This window comes from Chinchilla lanigera, unplaced genomic scaffold (genome assembly GCF_000276665.1).
Source record: "Chinchilla lanigera isolate Chin_1 unplaced genomic scaffold, ChiLan1.0 scaffold00021, whole genome shotgun sequence".
In the NCBI taxonomy this organism is placed as follows: domain Eukaryota; kingdom Metazoa; phylum Chordata; class Mammalia; order Rodentia; family Chinchillidae; genus Chinchilla; species Chinchilla lanigera.
This window is the reverse complement of record NW_004955422.1, coordinates 22,492,293-22,514,387: the sequence shown is the minus strand read 5'-3', so window position 1 is coordinate 22,514,387 and position 22,095 is coordinate 22,492,293. Positions and strand designations below refer to the sequence as shown.

Here is a 22,095-nt window from a genome sequence, read left to right as displayed (position 1 = left end):
TAGCCCAAGTGAGGAACATCATCTTCCAGACATGTATGTGCCCCTAAATGCCCACAGGAACTTTGTGGTGTTTTTGTGTTAATATGCCATATCACATAGGTGGTACGCTATGTGCTGATGAATTCCCTTTTTCCCTTAAAAATGATATCTTGAGGGCCAGGAATATAGCTCAGTGCCACAAGCACTTGCCTTGGAAGTGCAAGGTCCTGAATACTGGTACCAAAAAAATAAATAATTTTTAAAAAAATTTTTAAAATGACATCTTGGGGTGAAAAAACACTCAATAATTTTAGTCATCAGGGAAATGTACATTGCGATTCCATCTCACCCTGGTCAGAATGGCTGTCATCAAGAATGCAAGAAACACTGAATGCTGGCAAGGATACAGGAAAAGGGAACTCTTCTACGTGGTCGGTGGGAATGTAGGTTAGTGCAGCCACTATGGAAGTCATGCGCTCATTTAAAAATAAAAATATCTCATGGATCCAGCCGTGTTAAAGAACTCTGATACCTTCCTCCTGGTCTTTTTGAAATAGAATCATGGATAGCTTGTCCTTGGCATTCATATATTCAAAGAACTTTGGATCAAAAATTTTTAAAAATTGCATTTGAGGACTGGGGATGTAGCTCAAGGGCAGAGAGCTTGCCTAATATGTGCAAAATCCTGAGTTGAAGCCCCAGTACCAAAAGAAAACAAAAAAATTGCATCTCTACTAAGACAGAGTATAGCTTAGTGGTAGACTACTTACCTCGTATGTTTAAGATCCTGGCTTCAATCCCAAATTCGGAAAAAAAAAACTGCATCTGTACTGAATCTGTGCAGATCTTTGTTCTTGTCATTATTCTTTAAGCAATGCAGTAAAATAACTGTTTGTGCTGCATTTACACAGCATTCGGTATTATAAGCCATCTATAGGTGATTTAAAGTGTAGGATAGGATTGCATAGGTTATATATAAATTCTACATAGCCATTTCATGTAAGGAATTTGAGCATCTTCATATTTTGTTATCCTTACAACTGAGGGAGTCCTGGAACAAACCCGTACACCTTTCCCACAGATGCCAAGGTATAACGGTGTAATGAAACTGAGCTGCACTGGGCAGGCTTCCCACACACCTATCCAGTTTCTGCTCTATCTTTCTCCCTCAGGTGGACTGACATTCCTTCACCAAGCTTGATCCTCCAGGAGGTGCCAGCTTTAGTCTTAGGTAGAGATAAAGGGACATGCCGGTTGTGGCCCATGGGTGTCTACTCTCTAGCACCTGTGAAAATCCCCATCTTTCCATCAGGTGGCCGAAGGTACAGGTGGGCTCAAGGAGACCATAAACCACTCCATGAGAGACCACAAACAGCCAGAGGCTGGCAGCCCTGTCTGCGCCTCGTGAGAGATAACACAGAAGAGTGCACTGGATGTATGTCGTAGAGCTGCTGGCCAACTTGGTTTTAGCCCAAGACACTTATTTCCTGTGTATCTTTGGGCATGTTCCTGAGCCTCTTTAACCTGTTTCCACTCGGGAAAATATTGCTATGTGAGTGACCTTGCAGAGTGCCTGTGTGTGCCAGAAGCTAAGAAGAATACCTGTTCTTAGGATGACATCGTGAGCTACTGCAACAGCAGGGAGATTCAAGATTAGGCAGTTGAGAGACCACCCCAAGAATGATTCAGACCCAAGACAGAGGAAATGTGAGATGGTGGAGTACCCTGAGGTCATTGCAAGGTGAAGAGTTCATAAAATCTGCACTGCGATGACCCCAGCAACCCTGAGCTACCACCAGGGAACTCCCAAGCCATCAGATCACACACACTCCCGGGCTCCCACACAGCAGGCTGGTGATGCTGGGCTGAGGGCATCTCACACCCTTACCTTTCCCCCCGTTTCTATCTCAAGGGCCCCCCGCTGCCTTCTTTCCCTCCCCCAGTCTTTGAATACATCACATGGTTGTGTTCTGCGGGATAGGAAAGCAGAAAAAATGAAACATGATCAAAGCTCTGATAAGAAAAGAGGGAGAAAGTCTTCTTTTGAAATTTAGAATTGTTTAAATTAGTGCTAGATCCAGATTTTTGATGGAGGGGATGGTGATAGATCAGATGGCTAAGAAGGCAAGAGGGGGCAAGTTCTCTTTTAAACCTCAGTTTCCTCACCTGTCACACCTCCTGCTGCAATGGCTCTTGTTGGCACCTAGTAAGAGTTTGATAAACAGACCCTGCAATTATTTTTCTCTGATGACCCCTGCTGTCTACCAGCATGCTTATCCATAATTTGCCTGAACAGCCAATTTCTTAAACTCTTTCTTTCTTTTTTTTTCAAAGAAAGTAAGGAAAGAAACAAAATGACCCATGACCATGGTACTATGATTTGAACGTGAACCTTCAAAGTTCATTTAATTCCCAATGTTCACTTTAATTTTTTTTTGTTGTTTTCATTCACTTTCATTATAATTTTTCACTTCAGTTCATCTTACTCCCCAGAGTTGTATGTTAATGTTATTTGGCGGTAGGGCCTTTGGAGATAATGGGGTTAGATGAGATCCTGAGGGTGGGGTCTTCCTGATGGCACTGGTGGCCTTATAAGAAGTTAACCTGAGCTGGCAGGCTTACTCTGGTCACAGGTGATGTCTGCCTGTCACGATGCAACAAGAGGCCTTCATCAGATGCGGGGCTGGGCTCTTAGACTTCCCAACCTCAGGAGCCAGGAGCTATATAACACTTTGTAGATTACCCAGCCTGTGGCACTCGGTTTTAGTGACAGAAAATGGACACAGACACATGATATTCTATAAACAGTATAAGCAGTTCAGAGTCAAGCAAAAATCACCAAGACCTATGGAACATTTGCAGTCAATGTGAGCAGTAGCTTCATTGTCCTAGTACCTTCTAATATATCCCCTTACTCTCTAGGAATACTGGAAACTAACAATTACTCCAGGACACACATTCAGCTCTCTGCATAAACCTATTTGAGTGAATACAACGTTGTTTTCATTTAGCGGACAGAGAAATAGGAGCTGTTTAGAACTCAAGCTCTCAGCCTCTATTTTAGGATTCTGTCCCCATCCACGTGCATTCTGCTGACTGTAGAATGGAGACAACTCTTTCATGATGGAAACAGAGACAGGCAACTTGGTGGTGTAAACAAGCAACGCTAGTCATCCCTATGCCACCCCTTGGTCATAGGTAAATCAGCATCCTGGCCCCCATTTCTTAATTCTTGTAATTTGTGACATGGACCAAATCACACCCCACTGAGCCACAGAGCACGTAACATGATATATGTAAATTATAAACCACTCCATAAACAACGTATGCATGTAAATTGTAAACACTCCTCACATGTAAGACTTGCCGAGTCCTTGGCAAAGAGTGAAACGTGAAAATTGGACATCTTAAGTATCTCAATGAACATTTGCTGAACCCACAAAAAAAATCCACACTTAAAGCAGTGACGCTTCCAAATCTCAAAGTAGGGACCAGGCTGAAGCACTGAGACCTGTGCTGCTCATAGGAGCTGCCTGTGCCCAGCAACAACATTCAGTGCTTGTTAAAATCATAGGCCCCTGGACCTCAACGCACACCTGATAAATCACAGTCTGTCGGTGTGGGGCTTGGGCATCTACCTATGAGTGAGGCCGCTAGGTGACTGGGATATGCACAGTTAGATCTGAGCAGAGTGTATCTCAGACAACCCAATCTAGTATCGTAAATCACAACCACTGCCTTAGGGCCACTGCTGTCAAGTAAGTTATTATCACACCTGCTACAGGCACAAAAATGTCTTGGAGTCTAAATCTGACCCAGTGTGAAAGTGAGACATTGCTACGTCTGTGACTAGACAATATGATTAGGACAAGTGTCTCCTCAGAGGCCCACATGTGGAAGGCATGGTGGCTAGCCTCTGACGCTTCTGAAAGGTGAGGGACCTTTAAGAGGTGGGGCTTAGTTGGGGAGGAGCTAGGCCCCTCAGGTGTGTCTTTGGAAAGATGTTAGCGACGTCAAGCCTTTCCTCTGTCTTTGCTTCCTGCCCGCCACACTGCAAGTAGCTTCCTGTACCACAAGCTCCTGCCATGACACGCTGCCTTACTATAGGCCCAAAGCAACATAGCAAACCGACTGTGTACTGTTCTGAAATCTCCAAAACTGTGAGCCCAAACAAATCTTCCCTTGTTTTAAGTTGATTGTGCCAGATACTACATTATAGTAATGGGAAGCTGGCTAGCACACCAGGGCAGTTGAGGGTGGGGGTCACTCACTATGAGAAGCTGGGCTGAGTTTAACTGAGCAATGGAGGGGAATGGGGGCAGCTAGTGGGAGGCACTGATCTGTGGGGCCTCCACTGTTAGAGCAGCTGCAACTGGCCCTGTAGCTGATGACACATGGCTAAAGATCATTCCAAGAATTAAGTGAGATTATATACAGAAAACACATGGTAAGTGGTCAATTAGCCACTGTGGTCATCATCACTCTCTTCATCATAGCCTCCACGCTTTCAGATTGGGCTATACTCATGCACAGCTGTAGGACTAACTTTTTTTCCCCTTCACGTGTCCACACATTGAGCAAGAGGTCAGAAAAGGGCATTTAAATGTTTTAAAACAGGCCCTTTGATCACTCGTAGAAATGCCTATAGCCAATAGGGAACCTCAGAGGGAAATTGGGGTACTGTTTTGTGCCTTCCAGGCCTCTGCTAACATTGACCCCATCATCAAAGGGATCGTGGTAAACCAACTGCAAACCAAATGAAACTGGTTTCTAAGATGAGAAGTGATTCAGAGTGTATAGCAGCTCATTAAAAAAAAAAAAGCATTTGCTAATGAGTGCAGAAAATGCCAGTAAATGCGAGAGACCTACTCCATTATGACAGTCCCAGAGTCGCTCAAACTCATTGCAGCAGCAAGCAGAGAATAAAAATGTCCAGAGCTGGTTGTTCCCCACGTACAGACGGGATAATCTTGAAGAAACATTTTACGGTGTATCGCTTGAAGAAAAAGTGCATTAGTCTTTCCTGAAAAAACATTTGGTTGACCTTGAAAATAAAAGCATTCATGAGAAGTGCGAGCAGAAGTTTTCATTATTCCTTAAGCCCTCGCTTTGGAGAGACAAAAAATTCCACCCTCCACTGCAGCGCCACAATGCCAAGTTGCCAAGCAACTGATCTTTTATGGTGGATCGCCACGGAGACTGATGTAAACAAAATCATAAATCCCATTACCCTGCTACATACAGGGTCTGGGTTAGAAAGAGAGCAAAAAAGCTGCTTTTCAGGTTAAAGGAGATAATATAGAATGGTGAGTGGCAAGATTTTAGTAAGAGTGAATTGTCATGCGTGAGACTGTAATTAATGTAGCTCTTTTTTTTCTTTCAGCCGATGATGGCCCCTGGTTCTCCTGTATCAAGGAAAGCAGTGCTAGGTGGAAGAGTCACTTCCAACTGAAAACTTAACTTCAGTGCCCCAGGGCCCAAGCTCAGCAACCAAAGACCCAGCTCGTGGTGGCTCTTCCCATTGAGCTACGAAGTGGACTTTGGCCAGCACCCGCTCAGATACTGTAGTCAAGGTCACCAGGACACAGCTCTGAGAAGGAAGCACTTGGAAACAAGCGTCCTTACTTGTATGCATTCCAGACAAAAGAAAAAAAAAGATGATATTTGTGGGGCCCACCTCAATGGCAGGCGTCCTGGCAGATGATCAACCTATGGGATCTCGTTTCATTCTTGAAACTCTCTTGTGAGGTAAATACTATTACTCCCATTGAACAGAAAGGAAGCTGGAGACCGAGGGTGAGGACATCTTATCCAATATCACACAGTTAAGGAGTAGAAGAAGGGAGAATCAAAGTGAATTAGGACTCAGTAGGGAGGGGCTGGGGTTTACCTCAGCCGTACAGCGCCTGCCTGGCAAGCACAAGGTCGTGAGTTCGATTTCCGGTACTGGAAAAACAAAACAAAAAAAAAGACTCAGTATGGTTCCCACCCGGATGGGCCTATGGCCTATAAGGCCCCTACTTCAAAGTGGGCACCAAATCCCACATCAGGGACATTGACAGCTCCCATCCTGGTACATGGAAGTTTAATAATGGGTTCTCTGAGGCAAGGGGTGGGCTCCAGTTTCGGTTGCGCAGATAGGCCTACTCCTACTGGCTATCAACAGTGGAGTCACACCATTGACTCTCCTACAGGCACCAGCCAGCTCCAGCGCACATTAACTAGCACTCTGAAAAAGAGTAGTCTCCTGGGCCAACCCCAGACCCATCAAACGAGGAATTCCTGGAGTGCAAGTCTTGGTGATTCTAAAAAGTAGGGCCAGGAGTTGAGAATCACTGGATTTACTCATAACTTCATATCCAGGAGCCTGTTGGCCTTTTTGACTTTGTCCTGGTAAGAAAATAGTGGGCTCTAGAATTAAGTACTGACCATCAGAGACAATTTGTGCCCTTCCTGAGTGTGGGCAGCCACCCAGTATCAAACCCTGGACCCAGCAGCAGTAACATCTTACCCCACTCTTACTCCCTCTGGCAAATTTAACACACTGGTCATTGTCCTTGCCCCAGTTCCAGAGTTCCAACAAGCAAATCTAGCACAAGGTCACAAAACCAAGTGCCCACAGGTCCCATCTTGATAAAGAAGTAAGCAAAGCCGGGTGAATGGAGATCAGGACACACAGGCCCCATCCGCAGGAAGCAGCCGCTCTCCGTATCTTGGACAGATACCCCCTCTGAGGAAGGGATGCAACCAGCATTATCTGCCACACAGCTGCAGCGCCTGCATCAAGATCCTTTCCTGTATCCCTTGCCCCACGATCCTCCTCAGGCACCTGTAGGATGTGACTGGAGGAGAGAGCAGCACCATTCCTACAATGACACCACAGACCCATGGAGCCACCCCACCCCCAGGGAGCTTTCATCCATCCAGAGACCTGAGCGAGGGAGGGAATCTGTTCTGGCTCCCTGAAGTGGATCTTAGACAATCGTTCCACAGCCTTGCTTTATTTGGGAGGGAATTCCAAGAAATACCAGTGGGGGGTGCGAAGACAGAAGGGAAGACAATGGAGGGGTGTTTCCAAACCAATTGTTCCAGAAAGCAACTGCAGTGCAGCAGGAAGAGTCATCCCAGCCAAGAGGCCACAAGCTGGGCCAGTTACCTAACCCTTTGTGCATCATCAGGGGTAGCTGATCTGGAACTTTAACCTTAGGGCATTTCTGGCTGGCCTGGGACTCAGGACTAGAAAGGCTCTCACAGGTGTTTGCAAGAGGTATCCTCCCCAGCACAGAGATGACTGCCAGGGAGATATGGGCAAGGAACCAAAACACCAATGCCCAAGCCAGAGAGCTAAGTAAGGAGCTCACCACCAGAGACACAGGATAGGGGAGCCATGCCATACAGTCTTAGGCAGCACAAGACAGGGAACAAGTAAGACACAACAGAAGAGATGGGATCGGTGGGGTCAGAAATCAAAAAGCACATGGCCTCCCTAGGCTGACTGACAGGTCAAGCTCAGTGTCCACTTCAGACCTTGCCTTTCTCTGGCTTCCTGGGTGGGCTTCCCCGGGGGCTCAGGATACTGTACCTAAGGGAGGAGTCCTATAAAAAGTAAGGCCAGGGGAAAACTGTCAAACAGCCAAATGTGTCTCTAAGGCATGCTCTCTCTCTCTCACTCTCTCTCTCTGCTTTCTACTCCCCACCCCCACCCCACCATTGGAAATTCCAGCTCCTCTTCCCAGAATGCACCAGCTAAGGCAGGAGCCAGGATGGCAGAGGTAGTCACAAATAAATAGCATAGGGAGCAACAGGGACCCCTAAGAGACTGCTAACCTGGGTCTGAGAAGCACATGCTAAGGGATTTATTAGGGGAAATGCCCGGATGTAAAACAGGAAGCGAGCTAGAGGAACCAGCAGAGAGGAAGCTGCTCTGACCCCAGGACAGGGAGGAAGGGAGGAGCACTGGGGACATTTCTCTAGGCTGCCAAGTGGTAGAAGGAGGCTCAGCATGGCCCCTGGAGAGTCCTCATGCCGGAGTCTGCTCTCCAGTGTGTCTACACCTTGGGTGGCAGCCCTGAGTCCCTGGCGAGAAGCTTGGCCTTGGCATGGATGCTGTAACTGATCCATCACTGATCAGCTGATTTTGAGTCCAGCAGTGGAGGCCTTTGGTCAATTTGCTTGCCCTTCACCCCAAGGGTGAATGATTAGAAATATTGAAAAGGGGCTTGGATTTCCCACAATCTGGGGAGTAAGGGGTCACACCATTTTAATTCAGAGTTAAAGGGTAGAAGAAAGGATAACTTGGTGCATGGTGGGATGAGTAATGATTTTTTCCTTAATCTTTTGTGTATTTTTGAGTTCCTTTCTAATAAGCATCAGTTGCTTCTATAACTGGAGGCAGGGGGTGTGGTAACTACTATAGATGCCCTATTCCATGGTATCTGTGAAGCCAGTGAGTCCAGCACCACTGGCCCACCCAGAACGGGACCCCTAAGCACACCCTGGGTATTTCCACATCCGCAGCTGCATGGAATTGAAAAGGGAGCCTCTGCCTAAAAGTGGGCCCGGCATCATGGTGTGATTCAAGATCCAGGCCCCCCTCAGGGTCAATGGGAGGCCACCCCCTGCCTCCTCCCTCCGCTTCTCCTGGGAACACCAACTTAATAAACCCTTTGCACAGAAATCCTTGGCATGGGCTCAACTTCCAAGAAACCCAACCTAGGACGGGGGAACTTTTTTTTTTATTCTTGTAGACTATCAAGACATTATTCTCAGGTTTATAGCTGTTGGTCTTCTGTACAGTTTATTTGTGCTATGAAGCAACTGCTTGACTTTCAAATTCCCATACCTACTTCTTAAAATCAAAGTTCACTTTATGTCAAGAGTGGCAAAATCAAATTTTCCTGGAATAAGACAATTAATGTCCATAAATGAGGCCAACCTGGTACCAACCAAGGTAACCTGGGAACAAGCACCTCATCTAAAAGGTAGTGGCATTTTTAGGACATCCTCAAAATTCAGATTTTTGTAAGAAGTCTCCCAAGTTTTAGATGTTGGCTCAGATTTTGCTAAGAACTCTGCCTGGGCCAAGCAAAACATTTCTGTGACTGAATTCGGCCCAGGGGCTGTCATTTCAATTCTTTTGTTTTCTTGAACAACTTGATAAAAAGAAAAAATGATCCCCTTCTCCACCAACCCCCACATACATGTTGATAAAGAGGATCTTTCTTTACCATTGTCTTCTTCTCTCACCCCAAATGTGACTAGAAACCCAGGAGGACCCTGACAGCCTGATCCACAGGAGAGAGATTCAAGATACAAACTCCATGTGACTTTCCAAGGTGGGTTGAGGATCCTGCTGGCTCCATGGATGTGCTTTTTTTTTTTTAACCACAATGCCATGGATTGGGTATAGTTTGAAAAAAATCTCCAAAAAGTCCATGTGCTGGAAGCAAGGTCTCAGTGTGGTGTGTTCACGTGGTGGAACCTTGAACGTGAGCTTAGGAGAAGGTTGGTTAGGTTATGGGGTCATGGGGACACCACCCTCAGTAGGAATTAATGCCAATCCTTCTGAATGAACTCCCACAAAAACAAGGTATTATAGGGCATCATGGCCCTTCCTCTGAGTCTCTATTCTGTGCACACCAACTTGCTATTCTCACTCACCCCTGCCATAATGGTGCTGTCTGCTATGAGATCCCCAGCAGAGCTGAGCGGATGTTGGTGTCATGGCCCCTGAACTTCTAGGACCATGTGCTGATTACAACTATTTTTCTTTATAAAGCACCCGGCCTTGCATATTTTGTTGTAGCAATAGGAAATGGACTAACACATACATTGTGGGCCTACAGAGGTTGTTCTCATGGCCTTAGAGTAACCCAGGACTCTATACCAGGCTTCTAAATTAGAGGATCTGCCTCTTGCGGAGATATAAGTGGTAGGGTACAGAGGAAGACCTGGGCTTCCAGGACAGCAGAAGTTGATACCAGCCTGTGCTGCTGGTGTGGGTGGTTAGGTTCTTCTGCAGAAATGAATCGGTTTACAGGCTGTAAATGAGGGGAGAAAATTCACAAGATACCCTTTTCCTGGGTCACTTGACTCATTTATTCATTCAACAGTTATTTACAGAGCACCTTCCTTACTGAAGATATTATTTTTAAAATATTATTATTTTTGATGAACATATAAAAACTCTTCATATTTATGGGGTACAATGTGATATTTTGATTCATGTATACACTGCGTACTGATCCATCAGGGTAATCAGCATATCCATCTCACCGTAATCATTTATCATTTTTCTACTGTGAGAACAAAATCCTCTCTTCTTGGACAGAAGGGAGATGGAGGACATGGGAAGGGAAAATAAAAAGAATTAAGATGTGTTATATACATGGATCAACTCCTCATGATGAATGTAACCATTACATACTGCAAACATGTATTAATTAATAAACATTTTTAGAAATGTTTTTAAAAGTTCTCTCTATGGGCCAGGGATATAGCTCAGCAGCACAGCACCCAGCTGGCAAGCGCAAGGTCCTGAGTTTGACTCCTGGTACCAAAAAAAGTCCTCTCTTCTAGTTATTCTGAAATATAAGCTACAATACTATCAATTGTTGTCACCCTACTGTGCGATTAAGCACTAGGATCCACTCCTGCCATCTGACAGCCACTTTGGACCTACTGACCAGTCTCTCATCATCTCCTTTCCTCTGGAAACCACCATTCTACTCTCTACTCCTGTGTGATCAACTTCTTCAGTGGCCACACGTGAGCCAGCTCACACTTGTCTTCCTGTGTCTGGCTGATTTCACTTAACAGAGTAGCTTCAGGTTCATCCGTGTTGTTACAAGTGACAAGATTTCACTCTTTTTTTTTTTTTTTCTACGGTACCGGGAACCGAACTTACGACCTTGCGCTTGCCAGGCAAACGCTTTTGCCGTTGAGCTAAATCCCTGGCCCCAAGATTTCACTCTTTTTATGGCTAAATAGTTGGAATATAATTTCTGCATGAAGATCTGGAAAGAGAAGGGAGTGAGCCACCCTGATCCTTTGGGGGAAGAAAGCCTTTTCCACAAGGAGGGGAAGCCCTGGGCCGAGGTCCTCCAAGAGAACAGGGTAGGGGCAGGGCTCAAGAGAGCAGCAGGAGGTGAGCAGAAGGCACCCCCAGCAGGAAGCGCATGGGTGCCCCACGCATGTTGGAGCAGGATCTTGTCTGACTGGTGCGGCATATCTAATAAACATTCTAACTGCTTTGTTCTGGCCACTTATGGAGAACAGATGAAGAGGGTCAAGTTTAAACAGAAAGATCTTTTAGGAAGCTACTGGGTGCTCCCTTTGGCAGCACATACACTAAGGATTGGAAGATACTGAAAAGTCCTGGGGAGGCAGAGTGGCCTGAGCTTGTGATGTAACTCTACGACAGGTGATTGCCTTCTCTTAGGTACATAGCGAATAGAGACAACATGATTTTCTGAAAGGTTAAACACAGTGAGAGAAAGACTAGGAAAAGTCAAAATGACTCTGGTTTCTGGCCTGAAAAATAGGGACCATGTAGTTTCTGTTTATTAAGGTAGAAAGAAGGAATTACTGGGAGGGGTGAGTGTCAATTCAATTTCAGACAAGTATAAAGGGTGTTAACTATTACACACCTCACGGAGCCTTGAGGTGACCATTGGATAAGAAATCGGAGTTTAAGTACTGGTGGTATAAATCAGCAGCAGAATGTGAGCTCAGCATATGCAGGACCCCAGATTTAATCCCCGGCAGGGGAGAGTTAGAGACAGAGAAAGCTCAGGAGAAACGCTGACTGGAGGCACACATTTTCAGTCCTCCAGATCAAAATGAGATCTGCAGACTGAGGCAATCAGCTAAAAAGTAAATGTACAAAAAGATATAAATGAAAGGGCAAGAAGAAAAGCCTGACGCAAGATCTCAGGGCAGCTTCAAGAGGCTGCACAAATACCAGTTTACATATCCTTCTGTTTCCCTAAAATGAAAATCTAGCAATAAAATAATCTGCCTTGAAAACTAACGATCAAAAACGCCAGCCCCAACCGGCTATCCTTGCCTCACCTGGCTTACAAGAGTAACCACGGAGCAAGAGAATAGTGACGGCAGGTGAGGCAAGGACAGGCTGAAGGGGCAGGCAGTTTTTGATCTCTAGTTTTTAAACTGATTATTTTCTAGTTAGGTCTTGTGTTCGGGGGAAACAGTCCTGTTTAACAAATCCACGGCCAGGTGCCAAAAGAACGAGTGAAGGAAACAGTTCTTCTATACCCACACACATACTGCTTACTCCCTTCACAGGAGTAGAGTCTGCAGAACATTAGTTTTAAAGAGTGTACACACAATGTCCTTTGTTTCCTCCCTCACAATAGTTATTTCATGGTTTTACCTGAACCATGAACATCACAGCCGTGTTCCTGACTGCTACCTTTCATCCCTCCCCTCCCTGCCATGGAGACATTCTTACATGGTAGTTGTTCAGCCTCAGAAATTATTCATGAATTCTACATAAGAAGACTTCATCATGTGGCTTCTACAAGAAAAACTCCATTGTAGATGTATTTAGGTTGCCTGAGGACTCCCAGAAATTGTCTGGCTCAGCTGTGGTACAGAGCGTCATTCCTTTTTTAAATCAAACAGAACAAAGGGTATGAATGTTACTGGTCTCCCCACTAGACTGTATTAGTGAGCTTTTGCAGCAATACTGCCACAAAACAAAACATCCCCAAGTCAGCATTTATAACAATAAACATTTATTTCTAGCTCATACACGTGCAGTTGGCTAGCTTTGGGCAGGTTGTGGCTCCAGGCAGCAGGTCTAATTCAGATCTGCTGCTTGTCTTTTTTCTTTTCTTTTCTTTTCCTTTTTCTTTTTCTTCTCACTTCTTCTTTTCTTTTCTTTTTTCTGGAAGGAACAGACTACCCAGAACCTGTTCTCAGGGCAGTGGTAATAGAGGCACAAGAGTTCAGACCGAACCACACATATTTTGTTTGCCTTTCATTATATGCACTAGTCCCCCATTGGTCAAAGCAAGTCAAGCCAACACCTAAGGCAAGAAAAAAAAAAAAAAATCTCCAAGTCTAGTTACAAGAAGGACATAGATACAGGGAACAGTTAAAAAAAAAACAAAAAGAAAAAAGAAAAAAGAAAAGTGAAAACAGCCCATCTGCTTATGGACTCTTCTTTGCTTCTCTCTTTTCAACAATGCCACATGGTAGAAGGCATGACTTCATCAACCATGCCCACTCATCCACATAGTTTCTAAGACAGAATACGGCCTAGAAACTTTGTTCTTTGGAGAGAGCTTTTGCCTGGAACCTGACTTAAAGCAATGAGAACATTTGTGGAGTTGAATAATGTTTCCAGCTAGGCTAGTAAGGTCGGAGGTGTGCAACTTTCTATGGGGAGAGTTGGATTTCTGCAATGTGCTGTAGTCTGGTAGGCTGGGATAAGTGAAATAGGAAAACCACTCAGGGTATCCTTTCCTTGTTATTAATATAATTTTTTCTCACCCAGGTTCTACAAATAGAGACTGTAATGAAATTGGCTCCGGACACTTCGCACCCAAGTGTTTTGCTGATTTGACCCTGTAACGGCAGGATTAGAAGGACCCATTTATTCTGGCTAGTTCTGCAAATTCTTCCGGTTTCATAATTCAATCAAAGATAATAGTAAATGGAATGAAAGGCTGCTCAGGGGAAAGCCAAAGGCAAAGGGCAACAAAAAATAAGGGGAACCAAAGACTTAAATTTTATGTATGCCGTGAATTGCCTTGGCAGAGAACCAACCAAGAAAAAAAAAAAAAACTTTCCCTTTTGAGCTGGTATATTTCCATATCACAAAAGCATTGCATTGTCAGGCCCAGCTTTGCAGCTTCTTTTCACAAAAGATCCAGACTAAGGGGAAGCCCGGGTATAAGCTGCAAGCACCAGAGACAACTGGGGAGGAAAACTAGTCAGTGGCTTCCTGAACCCAGGGATGCCTATACCCTCTGAGGTCTCCCAGGTATCTCCAGTCATTAATCCAGAGGAAAACAGCATCTTTCTTATCAGAGTCTGTGGCAAGCATGATAATTTAGAGCATCTGTTTTGGAAGAATCTTGATTTACATCCTGAAATTGCTATTTACTAATTGTGTGGCCTTGGGCACATTACTTAACCTCTCTGGGCACCAGTTTTCTTATCCATACAATGTGAAACACATGACATTTTCCTCTTAGGGCTGTGGTACAGATTAAAGGCATGGTGCATGGGGTGGACAGTGTTTACATAATGCCTGGCATGTCCTAAAGGCTCAGGTAGAGTTTATTACGACTGGAAGATTCTGAACAAAGCATTATTCAACGCAGGTGCTAGCATCCAAGAATCCCTCTAGTCTCTAGTCTCCCCTGCACACTAGAACTAAAAATAACATGTGTTTGCTATCTGCACAAATACCGAAGGCATGAAAATGGTATATTCTATCTGCCTGTGGGAACCTATCCCAATCTGTCCAAAAAAAGCCCCCAAGGCTGGTGGAAAAGACCTACCTACAGCCAGGCTGGACAGGAGTGCAGACACCTGCCTGTTCAATGGGCCTAAACAACAGAGGTCTCTGGGCTGGGTTCCCCCACAACACACATTTCAAAGGTCCTCTGGCCTTCCTCTGGCCACTCCAGTCCCCTCTCCATAGAGTGGGAAGTACACCAGCTCAGGATGAGTCCACTGGAGCCCGGAGACTTGATTCTGGACCACTCTCTATGTGGCTGGGACCCTAGGTTTCCCTGTACAAAGGCCCCCATGGCATGTGAATCTTCTTTTCTTGCTCTCCAAGGTCTGACTGAAATATAAGGAAGTCACATGGTAAGACGGCAGGAAGGTATTTACTGAACAATTAGTTTGCTGTATTTGTAAATTATAAATATTGAGATATAAGTATCGCATTAATAATATCCCCTAGTTATTGCAGACTGAGTAAGCCTGCAATCTCCCAAAGGCTCTGAATGCAAAAACTGCAGCTCACTTAAGCTTCAAACAACCAAAGCACCCAGGAGCCATGAGAGGGACCAGGCCAGACGCCCTGTGAAGCACTAATTCCATTGACTATTGATGTTAGGGGACCCAGGAGAGCCTGAGTTTCCAGAAGAAACCTTGGGCTACTGTCACCCTACACACTAGGGCCCAATCAGGAAACTTGCAGATTCTATTTCCCCAAAATACCTGCTACCATGTTTCCCTTTCCCTACAGTCTTTCAGAGCCTTGTTATTTTCCCATCAAGAGGTGGTATCAGCTGAGTGTGGTGACACCTTCCTGTCATCCTAGCACTGTGGGAGCCTGAGGCAGGAAGATGGCAAGTTCAAGCCCAGACTGACCAATTTAGAGACTTCTCAGGGACCTGTCGCAAATTTTTAAAAAGGGCTGGGGATGTAGGTCAGTGAAAAGGCTCTGAGTTTAATCCGCATAATAGGAGGAGAAAAAGAGGTGACCCCCATGAGCCTTTGGTTGGTGGAGTTTGAGAAAGTGATGTCATGTGCTCTCCAAGGCTGGATGACAAGTGGAGATACACCTTTTGCGGGGCGCTCTCTCCTCCTGGAGATATTCCCCTTGGGGACTCAGAGCACTGTGAAAGTCTCACTGTTCTGACAGGAATAACCCCAAAGCCATGACCCACCCTGCGGAACTGCTCTGTCGCCTAAGACAGGGCCTCAGAGGTAGAGGCCAGCACACAACCACAAGCCCAGTGTCTACCTGAACATTTATGGCTGTTATTTTATGAAACTATGATAATTGAATCTGTAGAATGTGAAGATTCATGACCTAAATGTACATACACCATCTCTGGCTCATAGTAAATATTCAATAAATGGGGACTATCATCATTACTGTTAATTTCACGGTGCAAACTATGACTGAAGGAATTTGTGTGCGTGCATTTTCATTTACTCTAAGAAGTCATATGCAGTCTTCAAAACAGTCCTCAGGATACCTCTTCCTGCTGTCCTTCCTGAATTGACCATATCCGGTTTCAGTGCCTCAAATAAAGCTATCATTTACCTGAGTGGGCAGAATTTGCCATGCTGTGTACCTACGCTGCCGCAGCTAAATTCTAGTCTCAGCCCTTTTCCAGCTGTGCCCTATTTTCTCTCATCTCTTGTTACAACCTGAACAGTTGCGTTGGAGGGTGTTTTTCTTTCAGGTGTCCCCAGTACCTACAGTACTGTACCCTTGATACACAGGTACACTGTCCCAGACACAATACCTGGGAAATAGTTCCAGCCATATGGCCAGATGGTAAGCAGCAAGGTGGGCAGAAGGATGCAGGGAAGACCCAAGCTGGAGGAAGGAGCAAAGCATGCCATCAGATGAACCAGAAGCAGGCTCCCTGCTTGCAGTCTTGCAGAGTGGCAGAGGCGATAAGTAGCATTTGCTCCCACACAAGACTACACATGCAGTCAGTCAGCTGAATGGCAGAAATTCAAATGTGGCTCTGCCCTGGTCAGGACACATCATGGCAAGACGAGCATTTGCAAATGAAGTTGGTCCAAAAGTGGGGCAGGGTCTGGAGTCTACTAACACAGCTGCCAGGAGCAATGCGTTTCTAGGCTGTCATAACTAACACTCTTATATGCCAAGCCCCATTTTTAATATTTGTATATATCATTTAATATTACAGTAACCCCAAAAGTAAATACTGTTAGTAGGTCTGCTTTATCGGTGAGGAAACTGAGACACAGGAAAGTACTCTTGTTCAAATAGCTCTGGCTCAGAAGTGGCCGGTATTATTTAAATTGGTAACATCCCTATACCTACTATGGTCCTAACATCATAAGGGTTATTTGAGAGTTAAACGGGATGCTATATGTAAATGCAAAAAAGGCATAGCTAAGAAGCAAAAGAGATAAAGATTAAGAGTTTAGGGGGCTGGGGATTTAGCTCAGCGGCAAAAAGCGCCTGCCTGGCAAGCACAAGGTCGTGAGTTCAGTTCCTGGTACCGGAGAAAAACCAAAAAATAAAAAAAAAATAAAAATAAAGAGTTTACTGTTTCACCTTCGGTTGTTAATAAATGGGTTTCGGGTTCATGGTTTGCATTCTTTTCAGTAGGAACTTTCCTGCTGACTCATGTGCTGTCAAACATGCAGTTGGGGGACCCCTCCCAAGACAGTCTTTACCTCAAACCCAAAGCTCCTAGCGAAGGACCTTCCACGTGCTCAGGCCCACGCTCACTGGCATGCATTCTAGCAGGCATGCTGCCTGCCTACAGCATCCTGGCTCTTTATCACCTTCTCTCATCCTGTCATCCTCACAGTGCCCTCTGTATGATTTGCCTGCGTTCCCATGTGGCAGACAGAGAAACCAGGGCACAGAGAGCTCATGTGGTTTACCAGGGGTCTCTCAGCTGCTTTGAGCTGACACTGGACCTCAGATCCACTTGCCCCAAACAAGTGCACTCTCTACTATGCCCCAATGTCTGCCTGATTTCTGAGGATTTGGGGGACAGCACTCTAAATCAGGCCCTAAATTGGCTTGTCCTCAGGGATTGTCTGCAAACCCAATTTGATCAAGACTAAAGATATGCTCAGGGTCAGGGTTTGGAACCAGTGAACAAGTTCACAGCTGCTCAGTGGAGCAAAGAGGAAAAGCACATGTTAGCTCTATAATAACAATTGGATCCATTACAGAATCCTATAAAGTTGGGAAGAAGTTGGGAAGAAGAACATTTCACCTACTCTGTGTCTGTCCCATTCCAGGTGGGATGAACACGTCTGGGAGGTTTCACATCCGCCTACTCTCTTTTGTGATCCCCATGTAAGTGCTCTCTTTAGAGGAGGTAAAATTGGGGCTCTGACTCCCCTGTGAGGGAGCCTGAGGGGAGTCTGTTGCAGCTCTCCACAGAGGGCCCCATCTAGGGTGGGGGTGAGAAGAGCTCATTCCATTACAAAGGGCAGAGGAACACTGGTCTAAAGGGAAGTCTTTTTTTTTTTTTTTTTTTTTTTGGTTTTTCTCCGGTACCGGGAACCGAACTCATGACCTTGCACTTACCAGGCAGGCGCTTTGCTTTGCCGCTGAGCTAAATCCCCAGCCCCTAAAGGGAAGTCTTAAAGCCATAAGGCCTTGTGAAATGAACCTTTCAGGGGAAGGTGATGAGGATCCTAACTCTGAGGGCCCCCTAGGGCAGCCTCCCATCCACCCACATTGGTGTGAAGCAGCCTCTGGCTTCAGTCACCTCAGGTGAGATTACATCCTCAGACACTATGCTAAGACCTAACAGCCTGATGCTGTCTTCTTCCTCTGGGGTCAATTCTACCTTTCAGAGCCCTCCTGGGCCCTGCAAGGAAAGCACCTCTAACCATCTCCAGAGAGGCCAGGCCCAGAATGCAAGTGGTCTGCAGAGGCCATGAATCATACTCAAAAGGCCCTGGCTGTCTCTTGTCACTTTCACACAGCATGTGAGGTCCATGTTCTTGTTTGTGCAGGGAAGACTGTCTAAGGGTAACGAGCACATACGAAACAGCTCCCTCCAACTGTACTCTCACTGAGGGGAAGCGTACAACAGCCAAGACTCCTTGGTGGCTGGGGCTTCTCTGAGGAGGCAGGAGTCCCAGAAGTTTCATTTCTTTTGCTCAATTTGGAGATATTTTCCCCCAAATCATTCTGTCCCATCCATCTTCAGCCACGAACTGGCAAAAACTATAATGCTGCTTCTTTTGCGTTTTAGGAATCTCGCTTCCTAATTTTTTCCAATTCCAAATATAAAACAAACCAAAAAAGTATTAAAATAATTTGGACTTCAAAGACTCTAAGTCCTACTGGCCACAGTGAAATTAAATAAGACTCTCCCTCTCCCTCTCCTTCCCGTCTTAAGGAGAAGAAAATAAAGCAAAGAGGACACAGGACCCACACAGCTCAGGAAATGCTTCCACAAAGCTTATTTACCTTCTAACTAACATTTGTAACCGGGGATTAGCAGAACAACCCCCTGTAATTACCCCTGTTGCCCCATTTGTGGCTGGCTATCTCTGTGAGGCCAGTAAATCTTGAAATTACAGGCTGACCACCCGGGAGAACTGAGACAGAGGCAGCCACATCTCTCAAAGGGCTTCCCCTGGGGCGATTCCCAGCCCCCTGAGATGACTGGAGAGGCCTGCCTGGGAGTGGCTCCCAGACCTCACTGTGGCTTTGAGGTAAATAAAACCAGGGTGGCCCAGGACGCCCTGCTCCCCGTGTGAGCAGAGTGGAAGCAGCTGGCTCAGATGGCCACTGTTCCTTCTACCTTCTGTCTTCCCACCCAGCCAGGACTCCTGAGGCTCAAAGATGATGGAAGACAGTCAGGGAGCTGAGGAGGAATAGAAATGCCCTGCAGAGGACATCTTTGTCTCTTAAAATACTATTGTGTTCTGCTAAGGCGCAGAACACTTCCTGCGGAGGACTTGGATGTCCCTGCGACTCATTTTGATGTAAATGGACCTCACAACTTGACTTCAGACTTATGATGACCTTTAACTTTCTTTAGTGGAGCTTTAGAATGAACTTTTATGATGCATCTTTAGAACATATGCCTAGTCCAGATTTCTGGAAATTATCAAAGCATTTGAAATCAAATAGCAAATATTGCCCAGGATGCCAACCTGGGCTGGTTGTGTTATGAGACTCTTGGCTGTCCCCTCACTGACACTTTCATAAGGACAAAGACACCAGTAAGGGCATTTTCTGTTTTCTCTCTCAGCTCCCGTGAATGGAGACTCTGTTATCCTGCTCCCTCGTCTTGTTATAGGCAGCTGAGTTAGATAGAAATATTATAGGCAATCAGACAGTGCCAGGCCCTGAAGGAGCCAATTGGAAAACAAGATACCATGCAAATGCAGACGAACTTGCTGCGGGCCAGACCTCAAGACAAAAGATTAAACAGATGCACCCACATACCTCCCTAGGGATGGACATCAGGGATTGATATTCTAAATAGGTAGCGATCACCTTGAAGAGTCATTGAAAAGCTCCTGTTCTGTATTCATGCCTGCTTGCTACATGACTCGCTTGCCCATTTGATCCCAATTTAATCAATTTTACCTGAACAATTCTTATTGGCTGACCATAGTTTTGTTCCACCTCATGCCCACCTTGCAATTTCCCATTTCCCCCTCCTTGGACCCACCTCACCTTGTAGTTTTGCTCTATAAAAATCCCTGGAAAAAACAGGCTCCCAGGGCAATCCACTGGGCCCCCCCTTCTGTCCCTCTCCCAGACAGGAGCTTTCTTTCCCTCAATAAATTCTGCTCTTAACATCTTTTGTTCCTAAAATTCATTCTTCAGTTTTAGAGAACATGATCTGGTCCCAGATATCATTCAGGTTGTGAGTTTCTCTCCCCTATATCAGTCTGAGATGTTAAACATCATTTAAATTGATGAAGACTTAACCAGGACTAGGAGGTAGCCTACTCCTCCCAATACCAAAAGCCCGTGAGGATAAAGCACTTAGCGTTCTGTTCACCACAGTGGGTTCAATGATGCATTTCATTTAGCATTTATATTTGGCTATAGACACCCATAAAATCTGCTTTACTATTTCTACTTCCTTTTATTGATTCTACTATTTACAAAAGCTTAGCAACATACAGTCTTGCAGTTAATTAGTGTAAGTAACACACCTGGGTCTTGCATTAAAATTAACACTCATCAGTGGCCTGCTGTCCCATGTCCCTTATCTCCTCCATCAGCCCCTGCGCTGATCCTACCAACTTCCCACATGGAAAGGTACCACAGGCTCTGGGCAGATCTCTCCTCCTCCAACCCCTCCATCTCTCTTTTTCATTCAAAACTCTTACTGATCCCAATCTACATAAATAGAATTACTAGATTTTAATTGATGAGTCCCATTTTTTCCAAAAGAGTGACACAGTATTAGTTGACTTTCCCAAAGCTACAAAACAAAACAATAACAAAACCCCCAAATGAGCTTCTCCTTCTGTTTGTTCTGCTGGTCTACCAACCTCTTTAAATTTTTCCTGCAGCTTGCTACCCCAGAGCAGGAGAGTCTGTGAGCTCCTCTCAGACATGGATGCTTTTGCATTTACATTTCAGGGACAGCAAGAGCAATCCAAACTAGTCACCACATTATGAAGAGTTTTCTGTGCAAAGGCACTAGGAGGTCCTAAATGATAATTCCCATTAGAAGTTTAATAAAGCCCAGAAAAAAATGAATGACAGAAAAGAAGGAAAGGAAGAAGAAATGGAAACAGGTAGAAGGAAAAGGATCAGAGAGGGAGAAAAGGGACAAAAGAGAATTGTAAATCAGTACACATTGTACATAGGTATTGAGTTATCATACTTCTCCCAATAAATATGTATAATTATTATGTATCAATTAAAATAAGAAATAAGCTCAAAAGAGAATCACAAGGTAAAGTATGGAAAGTCAGTTTTGCAAAGAGGGTTACCTTTTGTTGCTGTAGCAGCTGTTGGATAGGGAAGCACTGGAGTCCAGTAATTCCCTCACCTGTGGGTGGTAGTGAATGCGGGGGCTGTTTACAACCCAAGAGCTTAGCCTCTGTGCTGCTGCCTCCACCTGAATCAGATTCCTTCACCATTCCTGCACCACAATCACAGTGAGCTTAGAGATTAGAATCAAGGTGTCCAATGGGGAAACTGAGGAATGAAAAAGGGAACTGAGGGAAAGGAGCCAGAAAAGAAACTGGAAATACTACAGACAGCTAAGTTAGGTAAAAATACAGACAGTCAGATGGGGCAAGGCCCTCAAGGGAGTCAGTGCAGAGGATAAGAACACAACTATGACTTGGGGCACATCTGTTGAAGGCCAGGCCTTGAGATAAAGATGCAATGACCATGCTTACATGCCTCCCTGAGGCATGAAGCAAGAATTTGAAGATTATACTCACCTGGTCCAACAAAGTCTAGATAGACATCAGTCACCTAGATGGGTGAACAGGGCCTCCTGACCCATCCCTTCCTTAAAAGGTCTTTGTTCTTTCCATGTGCACTTGTTATGTGAACTGCTCCCCCTTTGGATCAATATTACCTAACCGGCTCTACTTGTAATATTATTGGTTGATCATAGTTTTGCCCCACGTTGTACCCATCTTGTGATTTTGTACCTACCTCATGATTTTGTGCTGTAA

At 45.2% G+C, this 22,095-nt stretch overlaps 1 protein-coding gene across 1 annotated transcript in view; it reads left to right on the top strand.

Annotated features, from left to right (window-relative positions):
• Positions 1-338: 338 nt before the first annotated feature.
• Positions 339-22,095, top strand: part of LOC106148444 — an 87,162-nt gene continuing 65,405 nt past the window's right edge. The window contains exon 1 of the mRNA XM_013513836.1: positions 339-426. Coding sequence (XP_013369290.1) covers positions 339-426 — 88 coding nt within the window. The remainder of the gene's footprint in view (positions 427-22,095) is intronic.